Genomic DNA, 25252 nt, shown 5'->3' with positions numbered 1-25252 from the left:
AAATGAGAATGGAGGTGAGAAGGAGTCTTTCTCAAAGAACAAGTAATCACTGGTGAAAAATGGACTGAGCTCCTGTGTGGGAATTAAGGAATGTCACCCCAATAGTAAAAGGATTAAGACTATTTTTCCACATCGCATATCCAATGTGTCTACGTCAAATAGATTTTCTAACTTACGTAATGAGCTCTGCACTCAAAGCAAAGGTGCTTTGAAAAATACATATACAAGGGCCCTATTTTAAGGAGCAAGCAGTATCTGTGTTAAAATGAAATAAATGGGTGTTAAAATCCAACAGACTTGACTTTGATTCTTGCCTTTGCCTCTTACCCATAGTGTGACACTGAGTAATTTAAATTACATGTACCTCAGCTTCCTCCTTTACTGAAATGGTGATATCAAGCACAACTTGCAGAAACAAAATATATGAAGTAGACTGCAATGTGTCTGGCAAAGAGCAGATGCCCTGCTTCTGTACTTCTCCCAAACAGTCCTCACACCTTTGTCTGGCTAACTCCTCGTGCATCATACTTGAATTTAATATAACTCTTCAGGAAAGCCCTCTCTGATTCCCCAGACTTGATTAGGAAGTCGATAGAGATGGCTTGATACTTTATGTGGACATTATTCTTAGAAAGAGGCCTGGGATTTGAATGGTATTTAAATAAGAATGTCATGCTCTTTCATAGCAATAAGGAACCTGATAAGACTAAAGCAGACAGAAAATGACTAGGAGTCTTTGAAGACAGCAGAATTCAGAACTCCAATTCCCAAGTCTTCCTCTCTATTCCTAGCTTTGCCATCTTTGTTTTGCCAATGATTAGCAAGTGTTTGGAAAGATTATGCACTAAATATATAGTTAATGAAGGACAGAAAGGAGAGAACCAGAGGGCATGGAAGCAAACCCTTCCTATACTCTTTATTTTCCTTCTAATCTTTTTTTATCCCTTCCATTCTTTTTTAAAAATCATTTTTCTGTTTTTTTCTTTCAGAAATTATAACCAGAGCACTTTAAGTCATAGTGAACTGAAGGAAAGTATTTAACAGACAGGTAAATAAATAAAAGTTTTCAAATATATGAGGGTGTCCTGTGCAATTTTGACCCACAAATCTGCAAAGATGACTAATGTACTGTGGACACATTTAGATATTTTTGCTAATAAATTTCTTGTGTTATGTTAACTTGACTCTATTACCTTTATCCTTCAGAACTGATGAAGTCTTCCCGGATTTTTCTTTTCTAATTTCTGCAAGACGAATCATAGGGAGGAAAGGTTACAAGGAATAATGGAGAAAAAATGGCAAGTTCTTTATGTGTTATGTTTACTGAGGCTTAAAGAACCAGAGGGGCCTGCTTTGGTATTCAAGATACAGGTGTCTACTGGGATAAATTGCTTGTAACATATTGAACTAAATATACAGAAGATAGAAAATAAGCCCTGAAATTATTACAAGGGGCAGACTATGGTAGATACAAGAATGTACAAATAAAATACTATGGGCTTTGGAAAAAGAAGATATGATAAGAGTTATAGCTAACATTGTTTACTTACTATGTGTCACAGGGAATGTTCGCTACTGTTTAGTCATTCAACGTTCACAATAACCCTCTTAGGTTGGTAGGTCTTGTTATTATTGCTACTTTTCACATAAAGGGATTAAATAACTTTCCCAAGGTCATGCAGCCCTTAAACAGGAAATATGGGATTTGAACTAATGTCTCTCTGAACTCAAACACAAAGGTATTGGCTCTGGTAGCTCAATGATGGAATCAGGAAAGGCTTTGGCAGGTGGTACTGAAGAAGAGCTTGAAAGCTGGAAAGGAATTAGACCAACAGAAATGAAGCTGAAAATACATTTTAGGACAGAAGAGAGAATGGGGAGGCATGGGGTGGACAGTCTGTCAGTTTGGGTGTGTGAGTCACTTGTAACCAAAAGAATACAGTAGAAGTGTTGCTGCGTGACTTCCTAGTCTAAATCAGGAAAAAACATGTGGTTTCTATCTGCTTCTCTAGTTCTGGGGGTCTCCTGAATTCCTGATCCTCTAAATCATAAGCAAAGTAAAATCAGCTGTTGTTTTATATCGCTAAGTTTTGAGGTGGTCTGTAAGCAGAAACAGTACATGAAACAGCTAATAAACAACAAAACATTGTACCATGCACAATGTAAGTTCTCCAGTAGAGCTATATAGATAACAGAGAAATGATTAATTCTACTTTTAAAACTGGGGAAGGTTTTTACTGCATTTGGGTTTAGGTTCCTCAGCTGACTAGAATTTCACTGGTCAGGAAATAACAATTTAACAGTATATCAGGGTGCAGGATGTCAGTTCAGGTTTTTTTAAAAGCTGAGGATCATACAAAAAAAGAACTCCTGGAGTTCTTACTTGGTTCACAGAAGGATAATCTACCATCAGTTTACATATGGAATATAGGTAACAGAGTTCTTTGGAGGAAGACGTTATCTTTGTTTTGAATATATTGTGCTTCATGTGTCAACAAGATACCCAAAAAAGAAATGTCTTGCAAACAGTTGGAAATATGGGCGAAGTACATATTACATGCAAGTGTTGCAGAAGCAAATCAGCTTGAAGCCTCATTTACAAATGGAAGCTATCAATACAACCAGTAACATGATTTTTTTAAATGCCCCAAACAAATCTTATTTGCTTTGTTCTCATAAATAAACTTGATTTAGTGAATAAACTAAATATACAAGGGCAAAATAAACCAGAAAGTTAAAAATTGTTTTCTTAATAACATATGAAATTAAAAGAAAAACTGATGTCCCCTGTTACTTTTTACCTGCATATTTTAAATCCAATCTCATATAATTTGCCTATATTGATATATATTCATATATTGGTAGTAATAAATTTTATCAATTTTGCTATTGCCAGATGTTTAAAAATGAATACCACACACAAAATGTGATCAAAAGAGCTATAAATAGCAAGCTAAATTTTAAATAATTTACTAGATAATAACTATTCATTTAAAGAGAAAAATATTCAATTTCAATAAATCCAGGGTTGTTTGTTTGTTTTTTTTAAACATCTTTATTGGAGTATAATTGCTTTACAATGGTGTGTTAGTTTCTGCTTTATAACAAAGTGAATCAGTTATACATATACATATGTTCCCATATCTCTTCCCTCTTGCGTCTCCCTCTCTCCCACCCTCCCTATCCCACCCCTCTAGGTGGTCACAAACCACCGAGCTGATCTCCCTGTGCTATGCGGCTGCTTCCCACTAGCTATCTATTTTACGTTTGGCAGTGTATATATGTCCATGCCACTCTCTCACTTTGTCACAGCTTACCCTTCCCCCTCCCTATATCCTCAAGTCCATTCTCTAGTAGGTCTGTGTCTTTATTCCCGTCTTACACCTAGGTTCTTCATGACCTTTTTTTTTTTCTTCTTAGATTCCATATATATGTGTTAGCATACGGTATTTGTTTTTCTCTTTCTGACTTACTTCACTCTGTATGACAGACTCTAGGTCCATCCACCTCACTACAAATAACTCAATGTCGTTTCTTTTTATGGCTGAGTAATATTCCATTGTATATATGTGTCACATCTTCTTTATCCATTCATCTGTTGATGGACACTTAGGTTGCTTCCATGTCCTGGCTATTGTAAATAGAGCTGCAATGAACATTTTGGTACATGACTCTTTTTGAATTATGGTTTTCTCAGGGTACATGCCCAGTAGTGGGATTGCTGGGTCGTATGGTAGTTCTATCTGTAGTTTTTAAAGGAACCTCCATACTGGTCTCCATAGTGGCTGTATCAATTTACATTCCCACCAACAGTGCAAGAGGGTTTCCTTTTCTCCACACCCTCTCCAGCATTTATTGTTTCTAGATTTTTTGATGATGGCCATTCTGACCGGTGTGAGATGATATCTCACTGTAGTTTTGATTTGCATTTCTCTAATGATTAATGATGTTGAGCATTCTTTCATGTGTTTGTTGGCAATCTGTATATCTTCTTTGGAGAAATGTCTATTTACGTCTTCTGCCCATTTTTGGATTGGGTTGTTTGGTTTTTTTGTTATTGAGCTGCATGAGCTGCTTGTAAATTTTGGAGATTAATCCTTTGTCAGTTGCTTCATTTGCAAATATTTTCTCCCATTCTGAGGGTTGTCTTTTGGTCTTGTTTATGGTTTCCTTTGCTGTGTGAAAGCTTTTAAGTTTCATTAGGTCCCACTTGTTTATTTTTGTTTTTATTTCCATTTCTCTAGGAGGTGGGTCAAAATGGATCTTGCTGTGATTTATGTCATAGAGTGTTCTGCCTATGTTTTCCTCTAAGAGTTTTATAGTGTCTGGCCTTACATTTAGGTCTTTAATCCATTTTTTTTTTTTAATATTTCTTTCTTTTTTTTTTAGAAATTCACGTTCTTTTATTTATTTATTTATGACTGTGTTGAGTCTTCGTTTCTGTGCGAGGGCTTTCTCTAGTTGCGGCAAGTGGGGACCACTCTTCATCGCGGTGCGCGGGCCTCTCACCATCGCGGCCTCTCTTGTTGCGGAGCAAAGGCTCCAGACGCGCAGGCTCAGTAATTGTGGCTCACGGGCCCACTTGCTCCGTGGCATGTGGGATCTTCCCAGACCAGGGCTCGAACCCGTGTCCCCTGCATTGGCAGGCAGATTCTCAACCACTGCGCCACCAGGGAAGCCCCCTAGGTCTTTAATCCATTTTGAGTTTATTTTTGTGTATGCTGTTAGGGAGTGTTCCAATTTCATACTTTTACATGTACCTGTCCAGTTTTCCCAGCACCACTTATCGAAGAGGCTGTCTTTTCTCCACTGTATATACTTGCCTCCTTTATCAAAGATAAGGTGACCATATGTGCGTGGGTTTATCTCTGGGCTTTCTATCCTGTTCCATTGGTCTATATTTCTGTTTTTGTGCCAGTACAATACTGTCTTGATTACTGTAGTTTTGTAGTATAGCCTGAAGTCAGGGAGCCTGCTTCCTCCAGCTCCATTTTTCGTTCTCAAGATTGCTTTGGCTATTCGGGGTCTTTTGTGTTTCCATACAAATTGTGAAATTTTTTGTTCTAGTTCTGTGAAAAATGCCAGTGGTAGTTTGATAGGGATTGCACTGAATCTGTAGATTGCTTTGGGTAGTAGAGTCATTTTCACAATGTTGATTCTTCCAATCCAAGAACATGGTATACCTCTCCATCTATTTGTATCATCTTTAACTTCTTTCATCAGTGTCTTATAATTTTCTGCATACGGGTCTTTTGTCTCCTTAGGTAGGTTTATTCCTAGATATTTTACTCTTTTTGTTGCAATGGTAAATGGGAGTGTTTTCTTAATTTCACTTTCAGATTTTTCATCATTAGTATATAGGAATGCCAGAGATTTCTGTACATTAATTTTGTATCCTGCTACTTTACCAAATTCATTGATTAGCTCTAGTAGTTTTCTGGTAGCATCTTTAGGATTCTCTATGTAGAGTATCATGTCATCTGCAAACAGTGACAGCTTTACTTCTTCTTTTCCGATTTGGATTCCTTTTATTTCTTTTTCTTCTCTGACTGCTGTGGCTAAAGCTTCCAAAACTATGTTGAATAATAGTGGTGAGAGTGGGCAACCTTGTCTTGTTCCTGATCTTACTGGAAATGGTTTCAGTTTTTCACCATTGAGGACGATGTTGGCTGTGGGTTTGTCATATACAGCCTTTATTATGTTGAGGAAAGTTCCCTCTATGCCTACTTTCTGCAGGGCTTTTATCATAAATGGGTGTTGAATTTTGTCAAAAGCTTTCTCTGCATCTATTGAGATGATCATATGGTTTTTCTCCTTCAATTTGTTAATATGGTGTATCACGTTGATTGATTTGCGTATATTGAAGAATCCTTGCATTCCTGGGATAAACCCCACTTGATCATGGTGTATGATCCTTTTAATGTGCTGTTTGATTCTGTTTGCTAGTGTTTTGTTGAGGATTTTTGCATCTATGTTCATCAGTGATATTGGCCTGTAGTTTTCTTTCTTTGTGACATCTTTGTCTGGTTTTGGTATCAGGGTGATGGTGGCCTCGTATAATGAGTTTGGGAGTGTTCCTCCCTCTGCTATATTTTGGAAGAGTTTGAGAAGGATAGGTGTTAGCTCTTCTCTAAATGTTTGCTAGAATTCGCCTGTGAAGCCATCTGGTCCTGGGCTTTTGTTTGTTGGAAGATTTTTAATCACAGTTTCAATTTCAGTGCTTGTGATTGGTCTGTTCATATTTTCTATTTCTTCCTGGTTCAGTCTCGGCAGTTTGTGCATTTCTAAGAATCTGTCCATTTCTTCCAGGTTGTCCATTTTATTGGCATAGAGTTGCTTGTAGTAATCTCTCAAGATCCTTTGTACTTCTGCAGTGTCAGTTGTTACTTCTCCTTTTTCATTTCTAATTCTATTGATTTGAGTCTTCTCTCTTTTTTTCTTGATGAGTCTGGCTAATGGTTTATCAATTTTGTTTATCTTCTCAAAGAACCAGCTTTTAGTTTTATTGATCTTTGCTATTGCTTCCTTCATTTCTTTTTCACTTATTTCTGATCTGCTCTTTATGATTTCTTTCCTTCTGCTAACTTCGGGGTTTTTTTGTTCTTTCTCTAATTGCTTTAGGTGCAAGGTTAGGTTGTTTATTTGAGATGTTTCTTAAGGTAGGACTGTATTGCTATAAACTTCCCTCTTAGAACTGCTTTTGCTGCATCCCATAGGTTTTGGGTTGTCGTGTCTCCATTGTCATTTGTTTCTAGGTATTTTTTGATTTCCTCTTTGATTTCTTCAGTGATCACTTCATTATTAAGTAGTGTATTGTTTAGCCTCCATGTGTTTGTATTTTTTACAGAGCTTTTCCTGTAATTGATATCTAGTCTCATAGCGTTGTGGTCGGAAAAGATACTTGATACGATTTCAATTTTCTTAAATTTACCAAGGCTTGATTTGTGACCCAAGATATGATGTATCCTGGAGAATGTTCCATGAGCACTTGAGAAGAAAGTGTATTCTGTTGTTTTTGGGTGGAATGTCCTATAAATATCAATTAAGTCCATGTTGTTTAATGTATCATTTAAAGCTTGTGTTTCCTTATTTATTTTCATTTTGGATGATCTGTCCATTGGTGAAAGTGGGGTGTTAAAGTCCCCTACTATGATTGTGTTACTGTCAATTTCCCCTTTTATGGCTGTTAGTATTTGCCTTATGTATTGAGGTGCTCCTATGTTGGGTGCATAAATATTTACGATTGTTATATCTTCTTCTTGGATCGATCCCTTGATCATTATGTAGTGGCCTTCTTTGTCTCTTGTCATAGTCTTTATTTTAAAGTCTATTTTGTCTGATATGAGAATTGCTACTCCAGCTTTCTTTTGATTTCCATTTTCATAGAATAACATTTTCCATCCCCTCACTTTCAGTCTGTATGTGTCCCTAGGTCTGAAGTGGGTCTCTTGTAGACAGCATATATACGGGTCTTGTTTTTGTATCCATTCAGCCAGTCTGTGTCTTTTGGTGGGAGCAATTAATCCATTTACATTTAAGGTAATTATCGATATGTATGTTCCTATTCCCATTTTCTTAATTGTTTTGGGTTTGTTATTGTAGGTCTTTTCCTTCTCTTGTGTTTCTTGCCTAGAGAAGTTCCTTTAGCATTTGTTGTAAAGCTGGTTTGGTGGTGCTGAACTCTCTCAGCTTTTGCTTGTCTGTAAAGGTTTTAATTTCTCCATCAAATCTGAATGAGATCCTTGCTGGGTAGAGTAATCTTGGTTGTAGGTTTTTCTCCTTCATCACTTTAAATATGTCTTGCCACTCCCTCTGGCTTGCAGAGTTTCTGCTGAAAGATGAGCTGTTAATCTTATGGGGATTCCCTTGTGTGTTATTTGTTGTTTTTCCCTTGCTGCTTTTAATATTTTTTCTTTGTATTTAATTTTTGATAGTTTGATTAATATGTGTGTTGTCGTGCTTCTCCTTGGATTTATCCTGTATGGGACTCTCTGTGCTTCCTGGACTTGATTAACTATTTCCTTTCCCAGATTAGGGAAGTTTTCAACTATAATCTCTTCAAATATTTTCTCAGTCCCTTTCTTTTTCTCTTCTTCTTCTGGGACCCCTATAATTCGAATGTTGGTGTGTTTAATGTTGTCCCAGACGTCTCTGAGACTGTCCTCAGTTTTTTTCATTCTTTTTTATTTATTCTGCTCTGCAGTAGTTATTTCCACTATTTTATCTTCCAGGTCACTTATCCGTTCTTCTGCCTCAGTTATTCTGCTATTGATCACTTGTAGAGTATTTTTAATTTCATTTATTGTGTTGTTCATCATTGCTTGTTTCCTCTTTAGTTCTTCTAGGTCCTTGTTAAATGTTTCTTGCATTTTCTCTATTCTATTTCCAAGATTTTGGATCATCTTTACTATCATTATTCTGAATTCTTTTTCAGGTAGACTGCCTATTTCCTCTTCATTTGTTAGGTCTGGTGGGTTTTTACCTTGCTCCTTCATCTGCTGTGTGTTTTTCTGTCTTCTCATTTTGCTTATCTTACTGTGTTTGGGGTCTCCTTTTTGCAGGCTGCAGGTTCGCAGTTCCCGTTGTTTTTGGTGTCTGTCCCCAGTGGCTAAGTTTGGTTCAATGGGTTGTGTAGGCTTCCTGGTGGAGGGGACTAGTGCCTGTGTTCTGGTGGATGAGGCTAGATCTTGTCTTTCTGGTGGGCACGTCCACATCTGGTGGTGTGTTTTGGGGTGTCTGTGGCCTTATTATGATTTTAGGCAGCCTCTCTGCTAATGGATGGGGCTGTGTTCCTGTCTTGCTAGTTGTTTGGCATAGGGTGTCCAGCACTGTAGCTTGCTGGTCATTGAGTGAAGCTGGGTCTTGATGTTGAGATGGAGATCTCTGCGAGATTTTCGCCGTTTGGTATTACGTGGAGCTGGGAGGTCTCTTGTGGACCAGTGTCCTGAACTTGGCTCTCCCACCTCAGAGGCAGAGCCCTGACGCCTGGCTGGAGCACCAAGAGCCTGTCATCCACAAGGCTCAGAATAAAAGGGACAAAAAATAGAAAGAAAGAAAGAAAGAGGATAAAATAAAATAGGATAAAATAAAATAAAGTTATTAAAATAAAAAATAAAAAATAATAATTAAGAAAAAAATTTTTTTAAAGAAAAACAAACAAACAAACAAAAAAACGGATGGACAGAACCCTAGGACAAATGGTGAAAGCAAAGCTATGTAGACAAAATCTCACACAGAAGCATACACATATACACTCACAAAAAGAGGAAAAGGGGAAAAAAATATATATCTTGCTCCCAAAGTCCACCTCCTCAATTTGGGATGATTCATTGTATCTTCAGGTATTCCACAGATGCAGGGTACATCAAGTTGATTGTGGAGATTTAATCCGCTGCTCTTGAGGCTGCTGGGAGAAGTTTCTCTTTCTCTTCTTTGTTCGCACAGCTCCAGGGCCTCAGCTTTGGATTTGGACCCACCTTTGCGTGTAGGTCGCCTGAGGGCGTCTGTTCTTCGCTCAGACAGGACGGGGTTAAAGGAGCAGCTGATTTGGGGGCTCTGGCTCACCAAGGCGGGGGGGAGGGAGGGGTACGGAGAGCGGGGCGAGCCTGCGGCGGCAGAGGCCGGCATGACGTTGCACCAGCCTGAGGCGCGCCGTGCGTTCTCCTGGGTAAGCTGTCCCTGGATCACGGGACCCTGGCAGTGGCGGGCTGCACTAGCTCCCGGGAGGGGAGGTGGGGAGAGTGACCTGTGCTTGCACACAGGCTTCTTGGTGGCGGCAGCAGCAGCCTTAGTGTCTCATGCCCACCTCTGGGGTCCACGCTGATAGCCGCGGCTCACGCCCGTCTCTGGAGCTCCTTTAAGTGGTCGCTCTGAATCCCCTCTCCTCGCGCACCAGGAAACAAAGAGGCAAGACAAAGTCTCTTGCCTCTTTGGCAGCTCCAGACTTTTTCCCGGACTCCCTCCCGGCTAGTTGTGGCGCACTGGCCCCTCCAGGCTGTGTTCACACAGCCAACCCCAGTCCTCTCCCTGGGATCTGACCTCTGAAGCCCGAGCCTCAGCTCCCAGCCCCTGCCCGCCCCGGCGGGGGAGCAGACAAGCCTCTCGGTCTGGTGAGTGCTGGTCGGCGCCTAGCCTCTGTGCGGGAATCTCTCCGCTTTGCCCTCCGCACCCCTGTGGCTGTGCTCTCCTCCGTGGCTCTGAAGCTCCCCCCTCTGCCACCCACAGTCTCCGCCCGCAAAGGGGCTTCCTAGTGTGTGGAAACCTTTCCTCCTTCACAGCTCCCTCCCACTGGTGCAGGTCCCGTCCCTATTCTTTTGTCTCTGTTTTTTCTTTTTTCTTTTGCCCTACCCAGGTACGTGGGGGGTTTCTTGCCTTTTGGGAGGTCTGAGGTCTTCTGCCAGCGTTCAGTGGGTGTTCTATAGGAGCAGTTCCACGTGTAGATGTATTTCTGATGTATCTGTGGGGAGGAAGGTGATCTCCGCGTCTTACTCTTCCGCCATCTCCTCAGATCTCCTCCGGGGTTTTTTTTAAAGTTAGGGACCTGAATATCTAACCAATAAAAAGAAATAGAAAATAGCATTTACTTTTTCTTCTAAATTATCCTCTAAAAGATAAAATGTATATATAATAATAGTGTTTCCTTCTACAAGATTTTTGTAAAAGGGCTATGAAACAGACAAAATAAAAAACTGAAATAATGGACAATCTTGTAACAAAAGAAATCAGCACTAGAGTTGCTCCTCAGCACATAAATATTTTGAACCCCAAAAACAATGTGTTTAAAGGAAATGGTACTGATTAATAATATCTTTGATCTATTAGTTATTACTCATTTCTCTGAATGATCAAATTCAATATCAATTTATTATTAGTGACATTAGGATATTAAAAAAATATTTCTCTTGAAGTGTTTTGGCTTGATGTCAATGTCAAGTGTAGCTAGACTGTAAAAAAGAAACTGAAATTGGAAGGTGTAAAAGATCCTAACAGAATCATCAGGCAGTCCAGATTTCTTGGCTGTGTGAAGAATCAAACTCAAAATTCTTAACCTTTCTTTCCCAGCTAGCTCTACTGAAGTGCTCAAAAGTATCACTTCAAAAACTGTGTTTCTTTCCTCTTTTTGAAGATATATAATTTGCCTGTTTCATGAGCATAATGAATAAGATCAAAGTATCAATTTTTTTTTGGATTTTTCTTCTGATGGAAAGAGTAGTTTTAAAGAACCATATGGAGAGCTCTATCCGTAAGTTCAATGACAGATAATTCCTCAGATCATGACTATTAATGTACATCACACAGCACCAAACATGTTAAAATTGTTTTATAATATCTCTGTTGCATCCTAAAGTGATACTACCTTGTTCCTAGAGTGATTCAATTGTGATTAGTTGCATGATTTTTAAATATTTAATATGTGAATGCCCTACATGCATCCGTCATTGTTTTATGTTCATTTGGACATAATTTTGACAATCAGAGATATTTTATAAAAGGTGTTTTATAGCATTTTTGTATCTTTTTCAAACTCCAAAATATGTTTCATAAATAAATACAGAGAAAAGAATTTTCAAGTTGTCTAAATGGTTTAGCATTCTATGTTTATAATCCCCATGAGAAAAAATATAATATTTTGATGTTTTATGCAATACTAACTTTGAATGCTCCTGAAAAGATGTTGTCAGGGTTTAATTTTACTCAGGACATTATCCATTAACTTTGTAATTAAGTATGACTTGGTCAGGACGCCATTTTTAACTTCCTTTTTGCCTTAGTGATGCATTTAATCATTTCCTGGTCTATAGACTAAATAACTTGGCACACATATTTTTAACATTTTAAAATATTTTTCTTTAAAAATCTGTTTAAAAATTCTCAATTTAAAACATCTCCAATTCAATTATATTTATATGTTGGTGTCTTTTTAAAAAAAACTTGGAACTTCATTGTATTTCTTAGTCTTTTTTTTTTAATTAAAAAAAAGAATATAATTTTGCAACCTGTCTTATCCTCTATCTCTAACAGGACATTCTAATTAAAGAGTATAATATAAAATTTCTTTGAATGACATCTTAACAGTGTTGTTAGTACTTGAAGACTATGGTAAGGTATTTCTCAAGAAACTGTAAATAAGGGAATTCAGAATGTTCTCTGAAAGTTAAGCTAATAATCAATACAGAATGTGGAAAGTTGGGGAGTTCTGAAAGCACCAATTATATAATACTATATAACACTTTGTATATGCATCTCTGAGAAGCTTCCGTCAATTACTCAAGCACTGTGTTGTTCTAGGCAAGCTGGGCTGTGTTAGCATGTTAAAACTGTGACATGGAGCATGGCATAGGAATTCAAAACAACTAACAGATATAGAACTTGTCTAATGTGTATCTTGCAATCACCATGGAGATGGAAGTCTTGTCCAATGGACTAAGTATTCTAGTCCTTTTGACAAACTGTTTCCTATAGTAATATAGGTCTTCAAATTACCTTAGCTGAAGGACTTCCTGAAATCACCTAAATACTCTTTTCCTTTGACTGAATTCTGATAAAATTTTATAATTATGATGCTTTTACGCTGTGTAGCTTGGCTGCAAGAAGAGAATACTATTCAGAATTCTGGACTGTACCTCAGTGGGGTACATTTTACTTTATCTGTAATCGGCTCTTTTAGAAAGATCAGCAATATGCAATTATTTAAAAAATAAAATAAGCACTCCTTTATATATTTGGGAGCTGAGATAAACTAGGACACCCTAGGCATATAATTTGCTTTCTAAGCCCTAAAGAATCTGTTTTTCAAAGAAAACTTTATTAGCTCTGAATTATTCTCATGTAATCATGTTCAACTTAAGATGTCTAAGTTCCCTTGTTTTCTTCAAGAAAAAAATCTTCTTTTTTTTTTTTTTAAAGAGAAATTGCTTGTGACTGATCATGAGCGCTGGTCTTTTTTTTTTTTTAATTATTAGCACCTTTTAAATTTTTATTTATTTATTTATTTATTTATTTATTTATTTGGCTGTGTTGGGTCTTCGTTTCTGTGTGAGGGCTTTCTCTAGCTGCAGCAAGCGGGGGCCACTCGTCATCACGGTGCGCGGGCCTCTCACTATCGCGGCCTCTCTTGTTGTGGAGCACAGGCTCCAGACGCGCAGACTCAGTAGTTGTGGCTCTCGGGCCCAGTTGCTCCGCGGCATGTGGGATCTTCCCAGACCAGGGCTCGAACCCGTGTCCCCTGCATTAGCAGGCAGACTCTCAACCACTGCGCCACCAGAGAAGCTCCAAGAAAAATATCTTTTTAACAAGACTGTAATTTCCTTGAGGGCAGGCAAAGCTAGGTCGTGGTCATTCCTGTATTCACATATAATGATGAAGTGTTGTTTTGTATGGTTAGACACTTTTACATAAAATCTTGCTATGAATGGGATGTTTGTTTCACCCTGGAATTCATATGTTAAAGACTAACTAATACCCAACGTGATGGTATTTGGAGGTGGGGCCTTTAGGAGGTGATCATGTCATGAGGGTGGAGCTTCATGAATGGGATTAGTGCCCTTATAAGAGACATGAGAAAGATGATCTCTCTCTCTCTCCCTCCCTCTCTGCACCATAGCAGGATATAGTAAGAAAACATCTTTTTGCAAACCAGGAAGAGCCCCCTCACCAGGAACCAAATTGGCTGGCACCTAATCTTGGACATCCTAGCCTCCAAAAATGTGAGAAATACATTTCTGTTATTTAAACCACCTAGTCTATAATATTTTGTTATAGCAGCCAGAGCTGACTGAGACAGATCTCTTAACTCCTCACCCATTCCAGGAGGTAGACATTATCTAGATTTTATAGATATGATAATAGGATCTAAGAGAGGTAAATAACTTGCCTAATGTCATGACTACTAAATAGCAGTGGGAAATTTGAACCTGGACCATCAAAATAAAAGTTAGAGCTAAACTACTACAGTCAGTGCTGGGAGCACAATGGATTATAAAGTTGATAGCACCACAGATGGCTTCTAGAAGTGAAGAGTGAGCAATTTGTATCACCACCTCACAGCAATGTTCTTCATAACTGCCAGTCTGCCATAGTTTTCCAAATTCTTTTCCAGAAGCAGGGACCATGTCGTGTGGCACATACTAGGAAGTCAATAACTATTCATTGAATAAATTAATAAATTTGCCAAATTTGTGCTGATCACATTTTATCAGAAAACTTAACTATTAAATCTTTACACAAAGGCCTAATAATCATAATTGCCTTTCATGGTTAGTTATTTCCCAATTTTGAAGTCCCAACCTGGCTAAGGTATCAAAGTAAAATGAAATCGCCGGTATTTGACAATTTTCATGCATAAAAACCAAAAATGATATATATTTCAACCTAACTTCACATAGCATTTTACTTTCTTTACCTAAGAAATTTTGGATGGTGAATTTCCAGTGTTTAATAATCTCACACACCTATATTTATATACTTAATTTTCAATTAATTTTTGTAAAAATCCCTAATCATCTCTTCATTTTAAATGTAACATATTCTTCTATTTTCTATGACAATCATAATATTGTATATATTCTGTATTGTCTTTTGAAATTCTTTTCTCAGTTAGAAATCTTTTTCTACAAACACATTTATGTGCGATTTGAGAAATTTATCATTATAGTCTGTGTTCAAACATGAAACATTTTATGAGAGGATGTATACAGAAAACTTAAATCTAATTGAATATAAGAAGAACATTAACTTAAAAATTATTAATATAATAAAAAATAAATAGGATTTTGAAATAAATGCTTCTGTTATTCATAGTATGGAATCTCAAAGTATAGTATTTTGAAATTCACTTAGTGGATTAATTCTTTAAGATTACCATACCATTTTTTTAAATTAATGAACTATTATAATTTTTAGAGCAGATTAAGGTTTATAGTAAATTGAATGGAAAGTTCAGAGGGTTCCCACATATGTCCTCCCCTAATACACCCCACCTTCTCCATCATCAAATCCCTAATTAATGTTGTATGTCTGTTACAGTTGATGAACCAATATTGATACATCATTATCAACCAAAATCCACAGTTTACACTAGGGTTCATTCTTAGTTTTGTTCATTTTGTGGATTTTGACGAATGTATAATGACATACATATACCATTATAGTAGGATATAAAATAGCTTCACTGCCCTAAAAATTCCCTGTGCACTACCTATTCATTCCTCCCTCCCCCCAAACCCCTGGCTACCACTGAACTTTTTACTATCTCCATAGTTTTTCCTTTTCCAGAGAGTCATGTAGTTGGAGTTATATAATATGTAAACTTTTCAGATTGGCTTCCTTCACTTAGAAATAGAATTTAATGTTCCTCAATATCTTTTCATGGCTTGATAGCTCATGCCTTTTTAACACTGGAGAAAATTCTTTTGTATGGACATACCAGAATTTATCCATTCACCTATTGAAGAAATATTTGTTGGTTCCAAGTTTAGCAACCATGATTAAAGCTGGAATATTTGTGTACATTAGTTTTCAACTCATTTGGGTAAATACCAAAGAGCATGACTGCAGGATTGTATGATAAGAGTACATTTAGTTTCATAAGAAACCACTAAAAAATCTTCCAAAGTGGCTGTACCATTTTGCATTCCCTCCAGCAAAGCATGAGAGTTCTTGTTGCTTCACGTCCTCCCCAACATTTGATGTTTCAATGTTTTGGATTTTAGTCATTCTAATAGGTGTGTAGTGGTATCTCATTGTTTTAATTTGCAATTTCCTAATGATGTATGATGTTGAGCATTTTTTCATATGCTTATTTCTGATCTGTATATCTTCTTTGGTGAGGTATCTGTTCAGACATTTTGCCAATTTTTAAAATGATTTGTTCATTTTCCTATTGTTGAGTTTTAAGAGTTCTTTGTGTATTTTGGATAACAGTATTTTATCAGACATGTATTTTACAAATATTTTCTCTTATTCTGTGTTTTGTCTTTAAATATTCTTGACAGTATCTTTTGCAGGACAGAAATTTTTAATTTTAAAAGAGCCCAACATATCAACTTTTCATTTAAGAGTTGTGTCTTTGGTGTTGTATCTAAAGAGTAATCTCCAAACCAAAGATAAACTAGATTTTCTCTTATGTTTTATTCTAGGAGTTGTATAGTTTTATGTTTTACATTTAGGTCTATGATCCACTTTGAATTAATATTTTGAAAAGGATGTAGGATTCGTATCTAGATTCTTTTTTTTTCCTTTTTGCTTGTGAGTGTCCTAGTACCACTTGCTGAGAAGTCTATCCTTTCTCCATTGAATTGCTTTTGCTCCTTTGTCAAAGATCAGTTGACTGTATTTTTGTGGATCTATTTCTGGGCTCTTCATTTTGTTCCATTGACCTATTTGTTGATTCTTTCACCAACATCACATTGTGATGACTAATGTAGCTTTATAGTAAGTCTTGTGTGTCAGTCCTCAGACTTTGTTCTTCTCCTTTAATGTTGTCTTGGCTATTCTGGGCCTTTTATTTTTCTGTATAAACTTTAGGATCAGTTTGTTGATATTCACAATATGTTTGTCAATATCCATTGGAATTTTTATCATGATTGCATTGAATCTATAGATAACTTTGTAAAGAACTGACATCTTAACAATTTTGAGTCTGCCTACCCATGAACATAGAATAAATTATTCTTAGGTTTATATCTAAGTCTTTCCTCTTTTTGACACTAATGTAAATGGTCTTGCATTTTTTATTTTGTTCATTCCAATTTTTCATTGCTGGTACACAGAAGAACAATTGACTTTTGCAGATTAACCTTGTGTCCTGCAACCTTGCTATAACCACTGGTTAGTTCTATGAGATTTTTATTGATTCTTAGAATTTTCTAAATAGATGATCATATCATTCAAGACAGTTTTCTTTCTTCCCAACTGGTATGTCTTTTCTTTCCTTTTCTTGTCTTATTTCATTAACTAGTACTTCCAGTACAATGTTGAATAAGTGTGCTGAGAGGGGACATCCTTGCCTTGTTTTTTATCTTAGTGGGAAATCTTCTAGTGCCTCATCATTAAGTATGATGTTAGCAGTAGGTTTTATTGCAGATGTTCTTTATCAAGTTGAGGAAGTTTCTCTCTGTTCCTAGTTTGCTGAGAGTTTTTATCATACATGCACATTGGATTTTGTCAAATGATTTTCTATATCTATTGAGATGATTTTGTTTCTTGTTTATCTGGTTGATGTAATGAATTACATCAATTTATTTTCAAATGTTAAACCAGTTTTGCTTACCTAGAATGAATCCTACTTGGTCGTGGTATATAATTCTTTATATACACTGTTTAATTTGATTTGTTAATATTTTAAACTTCAATGAAATTTTTTAGAAATCTTTAACAGCACTTTAAACTTTGTGATGGATATGTGCATATAAAAGAAAGTTGAGGTCTGAGACTCTCAAAAAGGCTTTGGTTAGAGTAAAAGCCAAAGCTAATGCCATTTTAACAAACTAGAAACTGTCCTTCCTCCAGTGCTTAGCAGTGTGACAAAGTGATCCCCCTGCAGAACAAGAACCCCAGGTCTATTTAAGTTTCTTCACTTGGGAACAATATGTTAGAAGAAGAATACAGTTTTTTGTATTTTGAAAAGGTAAACTTGATTCATTCAATAAATATCTATTCAATGTCTCTTTTGGGTTCAGAGCTGAGAAAAAAAAAAAAAAAGATGGTTTCATGGAGTTCAGTCTATGCTGGAAGGCATCCACGTAGACAGATTAAGTACAGTGACAGACACATACACAGGGCTCTGAGCTCATAGCAGAAGGACTGACAAACTCTACCTGATGCAATAAGAAAAGACCTCACAGAGGTACTGGCACCTGTGATCAATCCTGAAACTGGATATAAAATTTGTCATCAAGGAAGAATTGGAAAGACATCGCCAACATAAGGAACAACATAAGAAAAAATGGAGTGTGAAAGTTCATGTGCCTGCCTCACTGGATGTACAAAGTGGGGGAGAAGTATGTGAGCCAAGGCTGGAAAGTCACAGCCAGGGATGGTGATAAAGAAACCAGCAGTACCCTGCTAGAGAATTTGAATTTATATCCTTCCAGTGATAAGGAATCTTTAAAGATCCTTAGTTCAAACATTTTTTTCAGTCATTGTATCAATGAAATTAAACTTTTGCTTTTAAGAGAATATGATATATACTGAACTGACTGACAATACTTAGAAAATCATTGTTATTTTGTTTGGAAATACTCCAAAACTGAAACCACAATTCAACCACAGTTGTGTTATCCACATTCTCCTGTCTCCTGAGACAATATCTTCTTCTGTTTCATTTTTTATAAATTCTTTTGTACATGTGTGTCATGGGCATAATTTCTGCATCCTGTGTTCCATTATTAGTGATCCTTGTAGCTAGATTAATATTTAGAGAACCTTCATGTCATTTCATTGGATATTCAATAGTATGCTTTGCTCCAGCGATGTACTTTTTGAAACTTAAGTATAATTTAAGTGTACATATTGAAATTCAAGTGAAGTAAATACTTCAAATATTAGAATTCTATTTAGTAGATTTATATAATACTTAGAAATATTTTCACTTTAGAATCTGAATCTGACATTTCTGTTTATACTTTGGTACAGATTGTACTTGCAATCAGAAAAGTAAGTTTATTATTCAGCATTTGGGTCAAAGTGGAAACGTCTCAGGCATGGGAGACATTTCTTACAAATGAGAATTAGACAATATTAGGACTGGAAAGTTCTGTAGAGAATGCTTAGTAAAATAATGTTGGCTTACAAAAGAAGATTTACAAAAACAGTAAATACCCTAATGTCACAGAATAAATTATTGGAAGAGATAGACCAAGCCTTAAGTTTTATTTTGAGATAACTGTACTCTATTATTGAAGCAGATTAATATTTCTAACCATTATTAGTTTTTATCAGTTATTTCTTTTCAAGGACCAGCAATACAAGTGCTAACTCCAAGCTAAGAATTGTTGACCATGATTTTTATTGCCAAGACTTTTAATGAGACTATAGATGCTTTTTATGAGTTATCTGACCTAGTATCTCTTTCTTTTATAAAAATCAAGTGAAATAAAACCCAAAATTTGCAAGTCACAATGATGAAGAAATTTTCTAACTTATATTTTGCCATTTCATAATTCCAAAGGGTATCTTATTGAATTTTCAGGTTTTAAGAATTGCTTTTTATTTAGCATATAATACATCATCATTCTATGAAAAACTGGGGCAGTAATAATCAATAAGGTGCAAGTAAATTTTATGTAGAATGATGAAAAATTTTTTCATGTTTATTCCTGAAATTATTTGACCTATAATGTGTACTTTAATTTACAATTAGAAGAAAGTAACAATGCATTTTTATGTAGGGCTAATGATTTAAGATAATATCTGCAATTTGATTTTTAGAGACTGTAGCTTAAACTCCATTAATTTGTTCCAGGATATGACATAGCAATTGATTTTAAGCAATTTATTCAAGATAGTGTATACTGTATTCCAACTCTTTTTTTTTCCTAAGTAGGCCTTTAGTAGAAAATCAATTTATAAATGAAAGAAAAAAGTCAGTAAAAAAGGGATAAAAAAATTCTCCCAAAACAATCTTTGTTCTGGCCACTTAGCTTTGTAACAGAGCAGCTTATAATATACTTTCTATTAAAAATCCCTAAGGGAAAAAAGAGAATAAAACCATATGTGGTTTCAGAATAAAAGCAGGAGTGAAAGTAAATATTAATAGAAAAGAGAGACATAATTAGCAGTTTAATGTCCTTGAACTTGCAAGGAGGTGTTTTCTTGGTGTGTTATATGGTAAACGCTACAATGCATTTCCGCAGTCTTTTATATAATCTAGCGTAGAATGTCAAAGGAACAAACAAAAGTCAATTTTTCTCTCTGGAGAACAAAATTGTAATCTTCAAATATCTATATTGAATAATTAAAATAGTTTTTACTTGCCAAATCCTGGTAATGATGATCAAAATTCTCTGAGGAAAAATAAGGTTTGTAAGAGTTTTCATTATAAAGAGGATGAAAATGGTCTTTCACAGATTTAAGGATTTCTTAAAGAACCATCAACCTAATATTAAGATGTAGACAATGATCAAAAATATACACTTTATCTGAAGTGCATTGTCATTAAATTCAGAAATCATATGACAACTTTTCTTCATATTTACAATTTGATTTGACTGGGCTTTAGGAAATGGTTTATAACTGCATTCCATTAGTTTACATAAAGATTGTTGGACATTACATCAAGACAAAGTTTTAGAATTATAAGATCGATGAAGCAAGAGCACATGCATGATGTAAAAAGTTTGTTGCTTTTAAGAACCTAAAAGATGGATACAATTGCCATTAAGAAATTACTTTGATGAATCATGGAAGGGGTAGAATATAGACAGAGTAGGAGTGACACACTACCCCTACGTACATTGTCTGTTCTGGCAACGTCAGGTAACTTAATTTAGCTCATCTAATAGCCAGTTCCTCTGACTCCAGAGTTAAAAAGGTAACCTGGTGGTAAAAGTAGTGACCCCAGTATGAAGTGCAGGGGGAGGTTCCTGGGGTAATGTTATAGTTTTACTGTTCTTCTCCATGAAATGGCCACAGTCTCTAAGAAAAGGAAAGAAAAAGATAGGCACAGAGGTCACATTAGGCAGAGGAGTGGTTCAGTTTCATGATAACTGAAAAGCAGAATTATGCATGACGGAAACTGGAATGTGGGCATTACAATTATCTCTCTGCGTGACTTGTACTTGCCTATAGTATATCCTGCATAAAATGAGAGTGATCAAGTTACACACTAGTTTATTAGAGAAAATGGATCATGAATACAAGAACCATTAACTTCTGAGGGAAAGGTACAGCATGAATGCACATCTTTTAGCATTGCCTCCAAATCTTGCCAACCTCACTGGCACACATTGTTCCTTTACTGGGCTGAAATTCTCTTTAGCATTCAATGACATTCCTACCAATAAATGAATCACATGAACCAAATGTTGCATGGCAGGAGGTGATACCCTGTAGGAGATCAATGCAACAATACAAACTTTTTGAGTGTGTTGTGAATCAGCTGTGATAGGTAGGATTTATACCTGTCTATTTATTAAAGTGATGAAGGGAATGGGGAAGAACATGGTGAGAAAGAAGGGACTAGAAAGAAATTTCCATACATGAGATCAAATGATTATGAGAACATTCTAAAAGTATTAAATGAAATAAAAGTAAGAAGTAGTAGTGAAATGTGTTATGTGAGCAAGTGAGATAGTGGAAAATTGCAAAAAGTTCTCTTGAAAATATATAAAATATGTAAGCAAGCAGAGTACACTCATTTTTACAAGCGTTGCATGAGCTCTGTATGTAGACCATCTTCTCTCCAAAGCCCACTCAATACTCCTCACACCCATTCCCAGCGCCTAGTCTGTTGTGGGCGCTCAATAAATATTAAACAACCAGAGCACAAACTATTGTCAAAAGTTTGGAATTCACAGGAATCAATACTATTGTTATTATACTTTAACATTTATTGAGGGTCAACAGCATGACTTAGTCCACATGTGCAAATAGGTTATTTTATAATCACATATTAAGCAAATAATTAAATACAATATGTATCAACTACACCTTCAGTTTTACTCCATTGATCTTAAATGTAAAATTGTTTCTCTCTTTTTTTATAGTGTTGACACATCATGAAGTATAAACATTTATTTAAATAAATAAGTTTCTCTCAGAGAAATCACTACTCTTAGATATTATTAACATTCACTTGAAAGTATGGGATCAATCTACAACAAATACACATAGCAGATTCTAAATAGACTAGTACATGTACAAAGAATAGAAGAATCTGAAAAGTGTCTGAGGACAATGACAAACACACAAAGCATGTAATATCAGTTGGGCTTCACTTGTGACAATTTAAAACACTAATACAATTATGTAGGGTACCATTGTTTACAAAATAGCAACAAAGGCAAAGAAAAACAGAAAGTCTTCAAGTGGACACAAATTACTGCACTTATGAATTTTAAAAGATTTCTTAATTTAAAGTAAAATATAAGTTTTATTAGAGGAAATGAACTGCATTTGATACATTTATGATCCATATGCTCCAATTTTACCCTTAATAAAATGATTACTAATTGTGTTCAAATTTATTCTTGGTGGTTAATAGGTACTCAAATTCTCTTTAATCATTTTTCATGAATATTTTTGTCATGTTTGTACTTAAGTGGATTTTGAAGTGATTTTTAATTGTTAAGAGGATGGAAAACTATAACTAATGTTTCTGTAATGAAATTTTCAGTTTAATTTTGGGATACTAAAATATCCAGGTTTATAAAGTGTGTTTTCCCTTAACATTTGAGTCTTAGAATCCTAGAAATAAAAGTCTTTCTAGACCAGCCTTCTCCTATGGAAGGAAGAGCCTTTTTATTCTGATATGAGGAACATACTACTTAAAAACTTTGTTGAACATAAATTTTTTTATGATTCAAAGGAATAGAAAATCATCTAATTCTGTTCTATAATGTAAAACCAAGAAAAGTGAGGATAAGGCCTTACATTTCTATATTTAGACATACATTGGCCTAATTGGGCAATTATTAAATTTTCTCTCTCATTTTAAGTTTTTTTTTAATTTACAATATCGAAGGTGCAATTGCTAAATTTAATTTATTCAATATCTTTATCCATATGATAGTTTACACCACATGCTGTTTTGTTATGTAAGAGTACCATCTACAAAGATCATAATAATGATATAATTAATGAATAATGCATATTTAATTATTAATTTGCTCTACTTTTTTTACTTTAAAATGAGGGTAATTAGATGATTTAATCACTTATCCTGGTTTCTGAAATATTTGGCAATCTTTGCTATCAGAAATCACATTTCATTTACTAAAATATCTTAATTGTACAGTATTTAGAGGCACAGATCATTGATATCTGGATCACCTAGTATTCTTTTCTTCAACAATTCCTCTATGTTTTCATTCAACCCACAAGTATTTATTGAACACTTCCTACATGCCAGCACTGTTACAGGCCCTTAGAACAAACTCTTAAAGAAAGCTTTAAGTGATATCATGCACAGGTGTGAATGAAAGAAAAAGAAAGATGATATGTGAATGATTTGATTTATTACTATTTTCTTCACCTTTTCATTGTTGGATTGAAATCACTTTGAAGGAAGAAAATTAGAAACAAGGAGATGCTGGGACTCCAATCTACAACTCAGATCATTAAAGTTAGTTGTCTTGACTGGTCTCCTTCCCTGCCACAGTAAGTAAGAAGTCACTGGATGCTTCCCTAGAGTGACTGCTTTGATCCTCTGGCTAGTAACAAGCAAATACTACGAAAACTTTTCTTCTGAGAGAAAACAAGATTGAAAAAGAGAGAGGGAAATTGGATTTAGGCGGACAGGTCAATTTTGAAAAGTAATACTGAGGAAAAAGTACACTAAAAATGAGAAATTAAATATCAAACAATAAATAAACCAAGCTTAATGAAATGTGATGTACTCTTTCTAGATATAATATACAAATATATAAAGACAAATCTTCATACAGCAGCACATATTGTGATGTTTTATCTTTGGCATTCCTTGGCTCTCACTATAAGGAGAGCAACATGTATTGTGGAACATATTTGTGTCTCCTGATGCTTCTAGGTAATTGCTTTCTAAACAAGAGAAATCGTTAATGGTGTCTGTGGTGTGTGTGGGTGTGTATGTGTGTGTGTGTTGCTTTAGTGTGGGAAAATTTATAACGAGTTTCTTAATACTCAAAATTCTGGTCTAGCCAATTTAAGATCTTTATGAGAAGAATAACTAAAAACCACATGATCCATCATGAATTAAAGATAAAACAGAGATACTTTTTTGGACTTCTAAAGAGGTTAGATTAACTAAATTTCTAATTCTTACACGTTATGAGGTCTAGTTCACTAAATTACATAAACATAAAATTTATTTCACCTTTCACTATATGAATTTTCCATAATGTAAAGTTTAGCTTAATCGATGTTTCCCAAGTACAATTATAGTGCAGACTAAGTTCAGAGGTTCAGTGTACACAGTTTTACATAGATCACACAGTGTATTTGAAATCTGTTAAGAATTATGAGTATCATAGTTTTTCCCTAGTACAAGTCAGTAAGTTCAAACTTAAATGAAAATAACTCTTTATAAACTAACTGTACTTCAAAGAATTATGAACTAGTTTTAGATTATTTATACTTCTGAAAATAACTAAAAACTATATAAGGAAGAGAAGTACACAATAGTCAAAGCATCAACTTATGTATAAATAGTGGAATATTATGATGAAATCTATAGAAGGTAATTGATTTATTCTCATATAAATTCCTTGATTTATTACAATCACAAAATATATATTTTCATATAAATTATTAGTCATAGATATACCATCACAAAAGTATGTAAGCTATCCAAATACCTTATTTCTTATGATTTGTAGCTAAAAAATGAGGTCATTGCTTTACAATATTTAAAACTGAAATGATTTACTAAGTCAATATAAAAAGTCATTGAAAGAATCTCTTATTGTTTTTACATAAGCCAAGAGCCTAAGTGTTTATAAAATAGAAAGTATTTTTAATAAAAGAATGAATTATAAAATCATCTGAAGGAGTAAATTCACATCCCTAAGAGCCATTTCCAGTCTCCAAACTATTTGAGGCAACATTATAGAATTAATGAAACTGAGACCAACATGAAGGTAAGAAGACATAAACAATCTGTGCTTAATCAGTTATATGTTAGGTACTATTATTAATGTGGACATTTTATATTCTAGTCAGTCTTCTCTTAATTTGCTGTGGCTATAAAAACAATCTGCAAATGCTGTAAGATGAGTAACCAACGTCTTTATACTGGAGGGGAGAAAAACTATGAAGCTTAGTGAAAGCAAAGAGTTTTGATTCTCATTTATATTGAAGCTGATTTTATAAGGGAAAATGCCTAAGTAAATACTATATACTTAACTAGGAGTTTATATTTTTTCATATCCTTTCACATACGTTTTCTTGTTTGAACTCCACATCTTGTCAGACAGGCAGGTCAGGTATAATTAACTCTATTTTTTAGAGAAGAGATTTAGGCTCAGAACCTTGTCTAAGTCAACAAGTTGAAATTGGGATCCGTGCTCCTAGAGCTCTACTTTATATTTCAGAGACTAAAGTATCCACCTCAAAAAGA

The 25252-nt window shown here is 35.2% G+C and overlaps 1 protein-coding gene across 12 annotated transcripts in view; it reads right to left on the bottom strand.

Annotated features, from left to right (window-relative positions):
• TRDN (triadin) overlaps positions 1-25252 on the bottom strand; it is a 376317-nt gene that overhangs the window by 73468 nt on the left and 277597 nt on the right. For 11 of the 12 annotated variants that reach the window (XM_082474630.1, XM_082474629.1, XM_082474624.1 and 8 more), the window contains 2 exons: positions 10372-10548; positions 1194-1244 (listed from right to left, as the gene is read on the bottom strand). In XM_082474630.1, the coding sequence (XP_082330756.1) occupies positions 1194-1244; positions 10372-10548 (228 nt within the window). Of the gene's footprint in view, positions 1-1193; positions 1245-10371; positions 10549-20578; positions 20635-25252 lie in introns of those variants that run through there. The other variant, XM_082474622.1, reaches the window with a different exon arrangement.

The sequence above is a fragment of the Balaenoptera physalus genome, assembly GCF_965194825.1.
Source record: "Balaenoptera physalus genome assembly, chromosome: 9".
Lineage (NCBI taxonomy): Eukaryota > Metazoa > Chordata > Mammalia > Artiodactyla > Balaenopteridae > Balaenoptera > Balaenoptera physalus.
The sequence above is the reverse complement of the archived record's forward strand: the minus strand, read 5'-3'. Positions and strand labels throughout refer to the sequence as shown.